This window comes from Trachurus japonicus, chromosome 9, assembly GCF_045865225.1.
Source record: "Trachurus japonicus isolate A0001 chromosome 9, Traja_1.0".
In the NCBI taxonomy this organism is placed as follows: domain Eukaryota; kingdom Metazoa; phylum Chordata; class Actinopteri; order Carangiformes; family Carangidae; genus Trachurus; species Trachurus japonicus.
Genome location: NC_140915.1, coordinates 7942389 through 7954616, shown reverse-complemented (window position 1 = coordinate 7954616; position 12228 = coordinate 7942389). Strand labels below are relative to the sequence as shown.

Genomic DNA, 12228 nt, shown 5'->3' with positions numbered 1-12228 from the left:
CATTGAAGGTAGGATGTCTCCAGAAATGACCGGTTCGTTTATTCTCTGAACCGACCGGCTGAATTATGAAGAATTTAACCGATTTACCGACAAATGTTTTACCAAATGGCCGTAACAGTGGCACCAAAGGGAAAAGAACAATTTGAAGGGATAGTTCAACATTTTGGCAAATTGGCCCATTGCCATAATCCCTATAGTCATAGCAGTAAGTTCGTTACCATTGTTGGTGCAAGCTATTTTTAGAACGGTGGAGCAGAGCCGTGAGCTGCTCAGAGCTACGCTACGGAGGCTAATGGGATTTCTTGGTTTCCCTCATCAAACTCATCAAATACACAACCCAACAACTCCAAAACGCTCTGGTGGACAAATTAAGACCTGCACATTCACCACGCTATGAGATAATAAGGGAAACCAAGAAATCGCATTGCATGAACAACGAACTGCACGGCTTAGAAACTGCTCAAACGGCCGATCTAGTGGGCTTTGTGAGAGGTTTTGTACATTCACAAGAACTTGCACAGAAAACAGACCCGGCTTCTAATCGAGACAGGCTTTTATTTGCTCAAACTGCTGCTGCAGCCTTGCTCTTTAATTTGAGTTCTTTCATTACAGACGACGTTGGGCCAGATTCACCTCAACACTGGAACAAAGCTCTGTCGACCCGGTCCGCCTCCTTTGTCCTAGATAGAGTTCAAAGTACTGTACACACACAGGAAACAACGTGACGGTGACTTAGTTTGTAACGTCTAGTCTGACGTTAGACGGAACATTTCATTACAACAAACTAACCTGGTTAAACTTTCACAATAAACTCAATGTTCCCATGTTTTTTTTTATTTTGTCCTGGGAGCAGAAACATCTTTTATATTTTCTTGGTTGACGCTCAAGACTATAAAAGGTTTCCAGTCAACCTTGTTGTATGTAGGTCACACAGCTTTTACCCCAAATGGGTGAATCGACGAAAGAAAAAGGAAGTAAGTTTTGCTTTGACCTGAAAAAAAGCTGTGAAAACGTGTCTGTGTTTTGGTTTTGAAAGCCTCTGCGGGCTTTGTTTTTTGTTTTTATCATCTCACTTATCACACAGAGTCGTGCTTTCTGTTCTCTGCTTTGACCACTCTGCTTCTGTTGTTTCATCATTTTGCAAATGTACAAATCTAAGCTCGTCTCGTCTCAGAGTAAACACGCAGCCTGTGTGATTATTAACCGCGTCTTTTGGGAAATCCAACGAACCCTCTGCTGTATACACAAAGAGATCCTCATGTGAAAAAAACCTGTTGTTCTTTCTTCACTCAGCTAATATTTGCACATTTACAAGAGAGTCCGTCTAAATATTTTAAGTGTGTGTGTGTGTGTGTTGGGAGGAGGAGGAGGAGGGGGGGTTGTAGTTTCCGGGGGAACAAAGGCAGAATTCAGGCCCCGATTCAGATGCAAATGATGTTCGACGTGGTGATTTTTAAAGTACAGCAGCGAGTGAAGATGAAGTGCCGCTGCTCTTTAAAAAACTGAGACAGTAAAAGAAGACGAAGACGAAGACGAAGAAGAAAAAAAAAGAGAGAGAGAGAGAGAGAGAGAGAGAGAGAGAGAGGGCGAGCGAGGGGCTTGAAACACCACTGGGAACTGCTTTCAGATGCAGAGGCCGTCCCACGGCTGAATACTGTAGAGAGAGTGGTCGTCATGGAAACAGGGAGGCAAAGCTGGCTCTTCATAGGGCTACAACCCCCCCCACACACACACACACACTGCAAAAACTCAAAATCTTACCAAGAATATTTGTCTTATTTCTAGTCAAAATGTCATTTCTAGTCAAAATAAATCTCATTCTACTTAAAATAAGACTCATCACATTAAAAAGTAGCTTGTTTTTAGACACTTTTTACTTCTTTAAAGCAGATTTTCACTTGAAATAATTAGACAAATCTGATAATGGAGCAAGTTTTTCTTTCTTATTACAAGCACAAAAAACCAGCTTTCACTGGCAGATTTTTCTACTTATTTCAAGTGAAAATTTGTTCGAAACAAATGAAAATGATATAAAAACAAGTGAATTTTTAGGTGATGTGTCTTATTTTAAGTGAAAAGAGATTAGTTTTGACTAGAAATGAGACAAATATTCTTGGAAAGATTTGGAGTTTTTGCAGTGCACTCCTCCCATCCTTCTTCTTCTCTCCTGTACAGACAGCGAGCCAGGACAGGAAGTCGGTCTGTAACCTGCAGGTCGGCTTCCTGTGGCCTCGGGACAAAGGCAGGACGGGCGGTGCAGGTACACAACAAGTACGAGTCCGAGCCGGGAAACAGTGAAGCAATCAGTCATCTGAGAGCTGCTGGTTGGGGCTTCACACCGCCAGGGGCCTCCCGGGGTTCCTCAACCCCATGCTGCTGCATCCAGACCAGATATTAGGGATGCCATGATAACTTTTATAATTGATATGTGGTATCAAACGCCACAATTAAAGCAGAAGTAAGCGATCCGGTGGTTTTGGCTAACTTCCTGTCAGCCGATGGAGTTAGCAGTCCCCGCCCTCGTCCCTACGTCACCACATTCACAGCATCCCTTGGCTGCACACACAGAGAGGACCGCCCCTTTATGCCGTTCTCTCTCCTCATTGGATAAAGGTTGTAGGATACAAGGAAAGTTTTCTCCTCGGCTTACAGCAGAGCAGAGTGACTGACAGACCAGAGTTTCAGACCAAACACTCTATATAAGTGATTGCTGTCGGAAGATAGAACTATTTAAGACTTATATTAACACAAACATTCCGCTTACTTCTGCTTTAAGACCAAAGGAATAAAATCGGTTCTCAACAAAACCCCCAAAAATAGTTGGTTTTCTCTTGCAAAACCTTGCAAATTATCATGGGCATGGAAGAAAGGGAAGACGCTGCACACTCAGCTCCAAGTGCAAAGGATTTAATAGACAACGTCTCGGCCAGTACAGGGTCATAGGTCATATTCTAGGCTGTGAAGATGAGCAGGAAAAGGAGGAGGAGGAGAAAGCAACGACTGACGACATGAAGCAGAAGAATTTGCAGGAAACTAAATGTTTGGTAGCGATTTTGGCATCGACAGAATTTCAAGAAAAGCTAGAAAGCAGCACAAGAGAGGACAAGTTAGGGTTAGGGTAAGATGAACTTGAAGAGTTGTCCAATGTCTCTGTATGTCCCTGTGTTGTCATTGTTAAACGTAGTCTACGTCGGTTTTATCTACAGTATGTACCTCCTGATTTTCATACTCCAACACCAGACCAAATAATTAATACACTTAAAGGTCCAGTGTGTATTAATTGTCAAGGTTTATTGGCAAAATCTGAATATACTACCCATGAATATATTTATATAAGTGTATAATCGCTATAAAATGACGTTTGTTTGGTTTCCATAGCCATATAATTATTCTCTTATATCATATACAAGGGTCTGGCTTTAGAGAGTGTCGCTATCTTGCACCGCCATATTTGTACGCCAGCCCGAATGGAAAATCTAGCCAACCAGAGAGCATGTTTCAAGAGTTATAGGGTTTTATAAATAAACCAATGAAAAAGGAGGAGGAGGAAACAGCAGAGATATCGTAAAATGGTTTAGATCTTCACCTCATCGCTCCTGAAACACTCCCAGTCGTCACAGTCGTGGTAAACAAGTCTTTTTGTCCTCGGAGGCCACCATCATTTTGCCGGTGAGTGCGAGGGAGCGAGTGAGTGAGTGAGGGGGGCAACCGCCATTCGGACATCCCACCAGTCCGACATACCATAGGCCCCAAATTGTACTTAATTTTCTATCAAACGTCCCGTCATTCCGACAATTCTTGCCTCCTATGGTTGGAATGACAGTATTTTTTTCTTTTTTTAAACAACCTGCCTTTCCGACAATTCCTTTAATAACGTGTCTATGGATATTCTCATTCACCCAGGTCATCGTTCTTTTCTGGGCAAATTGAATCGTAGGCAACTATTTGTCTGGGAAGACGTTTCGCCTCTTATCCAAGGGGCTTCATCAATCAGTCCACACTTAGTCTAGCTAGTGCGGACTAGTGAGACTTGTTGCGTACAAAGTGATGAAGACCCTCGGATAAGAGGCGAAATAATGTCAAATACAAGTCCAGTTGCCTACGATTCAATTTGCCCTTTCATAGCGTATTTGTTCCCCAGAAGATTTTGCACTGGTTGGGCTTAGGGAATGATGAAAGGAGTTGGTTAAAAAGAGCAGGTGGAGGCTAGACAGGCAGACTAGTCCCTGTCTGCGCTCTGCTGCGTAATTACTCACAACCATGTGGGTATTCCTCTATCAGCATGTCTTAAAGAAGGGAGTCACCTGTTGAGTAACGCACATCTCCTTATATTGAAAACCTTGTCGGAATGGTGGGACGTGCGCGGTATGTCTGAATGCTGGGATGTCAGAATGACAGCATGTAACCAGTGAGTGAGCACTGTAATCTAGAATCTGAACTCTAGATGTCACGGTTTCCCCCCACTGGACCTTTAAAAGCCTGAAGGGTTACAGAGGCAGCAAGAAAGACATTTTGTGGCTGTTTCTGTTTACCTCCGCCTGAGTAACGCAGCGTAACGTCCTCCCACTTAAGTTCCGCTTAAACTGGTGTGAACGTGGGCTGGTTCCCCAGAAAGCACCAAAGATCTGAGACTCCAGAAAGGAACCAGAACCAGAACCAGAACCAGAACCAGAACCGTGTCTGTCTGAAAGCGAAATGAACGACCAGGATGAGCTGCAACAGACGACATCTTAGTCACAAATCACAAACACTAGCGACACCGGGACGTAACTGGACTCACAGCAAATCAAATAGACAAACACACACACACACAATCGTGCAGACACACACACACACACACACACACACACACACACACACACACACAGTGTTTCCAGAATGTGTTGAAGCATGCAGCTCTGTGTTTGCTGAGCTCAGATTTTATCTGGTGTTTTTGTCACCACAGCTGGCTGCTTTTGTTCTGTTGTGAAGCTGCGTTCAGCTGCAGACATCCAGTCTGAAAGGTCAAAGGTTTTTTTCAAGTTAAAATTGCATCAAACTTTAATATAACGAGGTAACATCCTCAGCTTTTTAAATTTATTTTCTTGCTGTGTTGACAGTGTAGCTGGCCGTGTTGTCGTACGCTGTTGATAGGAAGGTTTCTGCTGAACCTGCAGCTTCACAGCGACTCATTGTTGATCTGTAACTTCGCTCTCACAGCACCACACCGCTTTGTTTCCGCCTGCAGCTGCTGTTGTTGATGATGATGTTGATGAGCAAAGGCTCTGAAAACTCCTCTGTCCTCCACCTGCTGAGCAGCGAACGCAGCAGGAGGAGGAGGAGCGTTTAGCAGCCGAAGAGCCAGATGTTTCCCACCTCAGGAGTCGGAGGAGGTGGAGACTAAACACAGAGCTGAAAGAGGGCGAACGCCCCGGCCTTTAGATTCTGCAGTAACTACACTGCCAAGAGTTCAACATCAGCTTAGAAGGTGATGATAGTAGGGATGTCACGATTACTTAATTCACAATTAATCGTGGTATTAAACGCAAAGATTGCTAAATAACGTTGCTTCCCAAAAAAGAATATATCGGAACCATATTGGCAGATTTGCGCCAAAATAAAGGTAAACGCTCAGATACTGGTCCATTTAACTAACGTAACATTGAATTGGTAGGAATTCAAATGTTAGTGTGTCATTTGTATTAAAAAACAAAACAAAACAAAACAAAACAAGGTATAGGTATAGATGACAATTTATGACCTGAATATATCAAACACTTCCCCTGGGGGGTTAATAATTGGTCATATTTATTAATATTATGTGTAAACAATGAGTAATATAATTATATTTTGAGGATATTTGATTTTACACATTCACTGTGTTGTGAAATTAATTAATGCATAATAAGCGTGATAATCGTAACACCGTGATTATTTCTCTGACAATAATCGTACCAAGAAAATTTACGATCGTGACATCCCTATATGATATAAAACGGTCAAATTCTTGCAGTTCTTGCAGGTTAAAGATTTGTTAAGAACTACTCACTGCCCTGCAAACACAGTTTACAACCGCAGCTTACAAGCCAACATACAGCATAAACAAATTAAAGATGCGAACTGTGCTTACCGCTCTGATCTATCAAACAATCAATCAATCAATCAATCAATCAATCAATCAATCAATCAATCAATCAATCAATCAATCAACCAACGCAGATTTCTCAATGAGGAAGTGATTAGTTGACGGTCGTTGACTCTCTGTTTTGGTAAGGAACCGGATCCAGGGCGAGAGAGAGACAGGCCTTTCCGTCAAAATAAAAGCACCAAGCTAATAAAATGCGGTGAAACTCTTTAATTTAAGGAATATAATTTACAAGAAAGTCCCAGAGCCATTAAGTTAACCTTTTGCTTCTATTGTATTACAAGTTAATGTCTATTTTTTAAGTTTTATGTTGGTGAACACTTTTACTTTGGTGAATTTTGGGATTTCCGGTTCCGCTAGAAAAATTCGGAGTGTAACAGATCCCAGGCTCTTCGCCTCTTTGAACAGCCTGGTGATGCGAGGCTGGGAAGTGATAGCAGATGAACAACAGACCAGTTTTATGTGATAAAAGCATGTTACACTAAATAAAAGAGAGGAACTTCAAACTCCTGCTCATCCATTAGAGCATCAAATGTTCTTAAGTGAAATTTGAAGCTGATTTCAATCTGCAGGTGATTCACCAGTGACAGGACGAACAGATCTCATCACAGCAGCAGCAGCAGCAGTCAGACTTTATGTCTTTGGCCTGCAGAGACTCAGGATGGAAAAACTTGCTTTCAGTCAGTATGAGCACACCTGCAAATGATTACAGCGTCTACACACACACACACACACACCTAACCCACAAACGTGGAGAGTCGGCCGGCCTCGAAGAGCAGATTAAAGAAAAGACAAATGTGATGTGGAGAAAGCCTGAGCAGCAACAAGTCAGAAATGTTGTAGCTCCTGCACTTTGCAACACTGACAAGATTTCAAGGACAGGCTCGTCCCCCACACACACAAACACACACACACAACTAATGCTTCTGAAAAAAAAAAAAAGAAAAGGCAGAGAGAAAGAAAAAACCCTCGGGACTAAAAAAAGAAGGAAAAAAAAGTCTGATTCTTGTCACATTCCATCAGACAAAGAAGTCAGATATGCTTGGAGTGAAGTCAAGCTTCAAGAACAGACAGAGTGGTTTCTGGAGCGCCGTCGTGCAGAAAATGGAGCAGAGCGGCAGCAACAGAACAGAACAGAACAGCTCACGGCTTTATCTACGGCTCCTACCAGAAAACAAGGAGGAGGGCGGAGGAAAAAGAAAAGGCAAATAAATGTTTCACAGAAAAGGAGGATAAACATCAGTGTGATACCAGCGCAGAGAGGAAACAGGATCTACGTGCAGCGGAGAGACGAAGAAGAATAAGGAATGGTTGTTGTTTATGGTGAAATACAGGCTGTGTGTGTGTGTGTGTTGACATCCTGCAGCAGCTCTCATCCTGCTCGCCTCACCCACGACCTTTGACTCTGATTCATGGTGTTGTTTTTTTTTTACTTGATCAGGGTTTCTGGATCCTCCGAGGCCCAACGTATCCCAAGATCCTTTGCGTGGCAGTGATGGAAACAAACAGTAGCAACACCAGGCCAAACTAGGCTTGTCACCATACCAGAGTTTCAGTAGCCAATACCAACACCAGAGAACTTCCACGATTCTTGATATTCATTAGATAGCTACCACGATAAAAATAAATGATGAAAATAAAACCCATGTACTAAATTCACTACTTCAAAGCCCCAGTATGTAACTTATTTGGCTTTTTATTAGCAAAAATCAAATATTTCTTTCATAAATACGTATTTCAAGTCGAATCACAGCCGCATACAAATGAAAGCTTTCTGGTACCTTAGAATGAGTTGTTACAAGTCGTTACAAATACATAAGTGGGCGACGCACCGAACCGAGGCGGCCATGTTGCATCGCCATTTTTTACGTTGAGTGGCAGCGTGACCGTAGGTAACCACGGAAACTCAGCGGAGCTGTGGGCTCGGCCTGTTAAAACTGTCACCACTGTGTAGTGTGAGGAAGGACGGAGGCACTGGTGTTGCATTCAGGTGCAGTCAGGCAGACAGCCGTCTGCAAACCAACCGGATGTCATTTTACTCCACCAGAGAAAGAACGTGGGTCAGGTAAACAATACGACATCACCATGACAACATATTGTCACGCCTGTATTGTTTTGGCTCGTGCTGGCGGACCACTTGTTTATCCTGTTACATGCAGCGTCCGTTGTCTGTCTGACGTCTGCCCGATTTCACGTGAATGCAACATCAAGAATACGTTCAGATATGCAACCGCACCGCTAGATGGGGGGAATTCCTACATATTATAGGCTACCTTTTATGAAAAACTGTTTCACATCAAATGTTCAGGTGTTGAAGTTCTGCATGGCACGTCATGTTTCCGTGACAACTGACCGTAAAAAGACATGTGGTATGTCATGTTTCCGTGACAACTGACCAGAAAAAGACGCATGTGTGACCGTTGTTGTCTGGCCTGCCCTGAGTGGGTTTCGAACCCGCGTCTCCTGCACCGCGGGCGACGATACAAACCGTTTCACCAAGAGGTCAATGACCACTTGGCAAGTTGGTTTGCACATCTTTTATTTATACCAAAATATCAGTTCTCATGACAACCGTATAGGGCCAACACCAATGCAGATGATATTAGGGAGTAAAACATTTCTGATCACCGATGATATTCCTCTTGTGTAAACATAGGTTTCTTGCAATGACTCTCAAATACGGTCCAAACTGTTGTTACAAATCTGTGTTGGAGGTTCAACATTTTACTGTTTACCAACTTACTTTAACTTTATTAATTATTCCAAATGTCGTCAGTGTAACTTCTCCAGTGGATCGACCAATGACAGGACGTCATTTTCTACATGGAACCAGACAGTTTGAACGTCGGTTCTGATCACTGGGACTGAGACAACTGATCAGAGGGTTAAAGTCCCTGTACGGAGCTTTTAACTGGATACGCAAAAGTCTCTGGTTTCTGCTGATGTGTCTCTGTTACCTACAACAGCAAATGAGCCCATCAGTGTGAATATACGCTATTTCTAAGTAGTCTAATTCTAAACCTCTGGAAGGCATGGTCGGGTCGGACCACTGACAAAACGATACAAATAGATACATTACGCTGCTAAAAAAAAAAAAAGCAAGTCCCGTCTTCTTTCCGACGTTTCCAAAACAAATCTACACGCGCCGGCCAGACAAACGTCTGCAGTCTTCATTCTGGAAAAACACCACCGCTTTCGCTTGAGCGCTACGACTAATCAGAGCAAAGAGCAGGATGACGTTAGCCTGACAAGCCAATTAAAATGTATGTCGTCATGGCGTTAAGCCCGCCCAACGACTCTCTAAACAGATAGAGCGCTGTGATTGGTGAACACAATCGGTGTTCGAGACTCAAAAAGTTCCTATGGCTCGTTTCTAGACCCACCTACGGAGCAAAGAGATTTGCTGCCGCTAGGGTGCAGCTAGATTTCTAGGCTAGCCAAAATCAACACTAAATGAAAAGTCTGTACAGAGGCTTTAAATCAATCGATTGATCGGCTCAACAACAACAAGCCTTTAAACCTCAAAATCTTTTAACTCTGATGGTAACGGCAGGTAAAAACCCTCACCAGGCCTCACCATCGCAGGAAAACATCACACTCGAAGGACACGACGGACCCTTGATTTTTTTGGGATGGTATCCCAGCATGCACCGGGTAATTATGATAGACAAGTTTGTACACACACACACACACACACACACACACTCGAACACACTCCACTGAGAAACAAATAATCAATATCAAACAATGAATGTAAATGGATGAACTTCCTGCCGGCTCAGACTCAGGTCTCCTCACCTCTGGAGCTCTGGAGTTTTATTGATGCATCAGCTTTGTGTTTATGGTCCCTGATGCTGCTGAGAGGGAATGAACAAGAGGAAGTAACCCCCCCCCCCCACACACACACACACACATCGACCCCTCCCACAGTTCTTGGACAGCCGAGGTCACGACCTCCACAGACTGGAGGACGTTTCCTGGAGGGTTTCTGGTCTGCAGCTGAGTCCAGATTTATTTTTGGCAAATGATTCCTTATTTTTCATTTAGCGCTGTGAAAAATTAACATAATAAAAACACGTTTCTGTTAAATCCCACCATCTTTTTCTTTTTTTAACTGACCTTTGACCCTGCCCTGTAGTTTGACTTTAGATCGGTTATGTTGTTATTGGAGTATATTTTGTATGCTACATGCTGCGAGGCCTTTGAGCACTCTATTGCTGTTGTTTTTGGTTGGTGTGATCATTTGCATATAGCAGCATATTTGTATTTTGTTAAACTATTATTGAAGAAAAATCCCTTTAAATGTTCATTTCGGTTAAATAAAACAATGTTAATATTTAATCTTTAAAACAGCCCAAAATGTCGCCTCTTAGTTGATTATTTTCTTTACATAACTGTTAAATAATGTCAAAGAGAGTTTATAATGTCTGTAGACTCATTTTCTAATTAAAATTTTCATTACTGAAGTTAAAGACAGAGGAAAAATGTCGTATCTGATGAGCTGATGTTCTAATATTACACAGGAAACATTTGTTTGACAAGAACCAACTGAAGAATCTTGGTTTGTTTTTTAAAGGGACTTTTGTTTTGGTGGGATTAAAGAGAAAGACACATTACACTGCTGATCCAGTGTAATGATTAAATAATATGAATCATTTTATCTTTAGTAATCGAATAAACTGTAGCCTAATTAGAATTTGTGCAGTTTAACATTTGCACTAATTGAGGCAGTTTCACAGCTTTGTCGCTGTGTCCTATGGTGAAAATGTGTTGAGATGCTTGTGTGTGTGCGTGCGGAAATCACAGTTTTAATAAACTTTGACTTAATGGACTTAGTGACATATAAGTAGCCAGAGATTCACCACAAACAAACTGTTCAAACTGAGTGGATATTTAATTAACTGGATAAATATTATTAGAGCGATCCGAGGCAGCTCAAAAAGTCCATTTATGTCAACGTGGAGGACAAATGACAGAAATTATAGCCTAAGTCATTATTACACTTATTCCAACCAGGACAACAACTGAGTTCACGACATTTTCCACCATTTTCTGGCACATGGTGTGGTAGAGAGAGGTAGACGTTAAGCAGGGCAACAGAGAGAGAGAGAGAGGGAGAGAGAGAGAGAGGTAAAGATGAGGATGATGGAGATGTGTGTGTGCATCCTTACAAAGGTTACAAAGGTATATCCATCACCTGCAAAAGCGGTGCACACACAGCACAAACCACCACCGCTAATCAACACAGTAGCCGGATATGCAAATGAGCCCAGGTGTGTGTGTGTGTGTGTGTGTGTGTGTGTGTGTGTGTGTGTGTGTGTGTGTGTGTGTGTGTGTGTGTGTGTGTGTGTGTGTGTGTGTGTGGTATTTATTTATTTTTTTTCCTACCTGTTTTTCCAGCATGATCATTCTCTCAGTATCATGACCTTCATGGAGTGTGTGTCCATGCGAGTTCAGGTTTCACGGTTTCACAGACACTCACTAAGGCTACTCCTCCTCCTCCTCTAGTCTGCCGGCATCTTGTTTCCTTGTTCCTTCACGGACGATGGGAAAAAATAGATAAAAATAAATAAATAAGAGGGGGAGTGGGGGGGGGGGGATAAAAATCCAAAAATTAAAAAAGAAAAATGTGAATAATAATCCGGTGATTTATCCTTGAGACAAACGTCCTCGCCGACTCCAGTGTGGATGTAAAAAAAAAAAAATACAAAAATACAAAATACAAAAAGAAGCGACCTGAAGGAGCGTTTTTATGATTGTTATTCACGGAGGAGAGAAAGGGGGGGTAGAGAGGGGGGGCTAGCGTGCTGCTACTAGCCTTACTAGCCAGCTAAACCCAGCGTTTATCAAAATTGTATTTGCCCCCTCCTGCTCTTCTTCTTCACATCCATCCTCCTTTCTCTTCTTCCTCTTCCTCTTCTCTCTCTTCCAGTTACGCTCGAAGAAACGCGGCGGCGGCGGCGGCGGAAACGCGTCCTCGTCCTCGTCCTCGTCCTGCAGCATCGGCGGCTCTCGCTCCCCGCAGCACCGAGTCCTCCTCCCTCTCCCTCCGCCGACTGCTCCACGACATCCCCGGGAAGAGGAGCTCAGAGTCCGGGGGTGGG

The 12228-nt window shown here is 42.9% G+C and overlaps 1 protein-coding gene across 1 annotated transcript in view; it reads right to left on the bottom strand.

Annotated features, from left to right (window-relative positions):
• The window catches only part of LOC146980889 (ral guanine nucleotide dissociation stimulator-like), an 87507-nt gene extending 75899 nt beyond the window's left edge, over positions 1 to 11608 (bottom strand). Inside the window, exon 1 of the mRNA XM_085785826.1 lies at positions 11513 to 11608. Coding sequence (XP_085641952.1) covers positions 11513 to 11533 — 21 coding nt within the window. The 5' untranslated portion in view covers positions 11534 to 11608. The remainder of the gene's footprint in view (positions 1 to 11512) is intronic.
• Between the last annotated feature and the right edge of the window lie 620 nt (positions 11609 to 12228).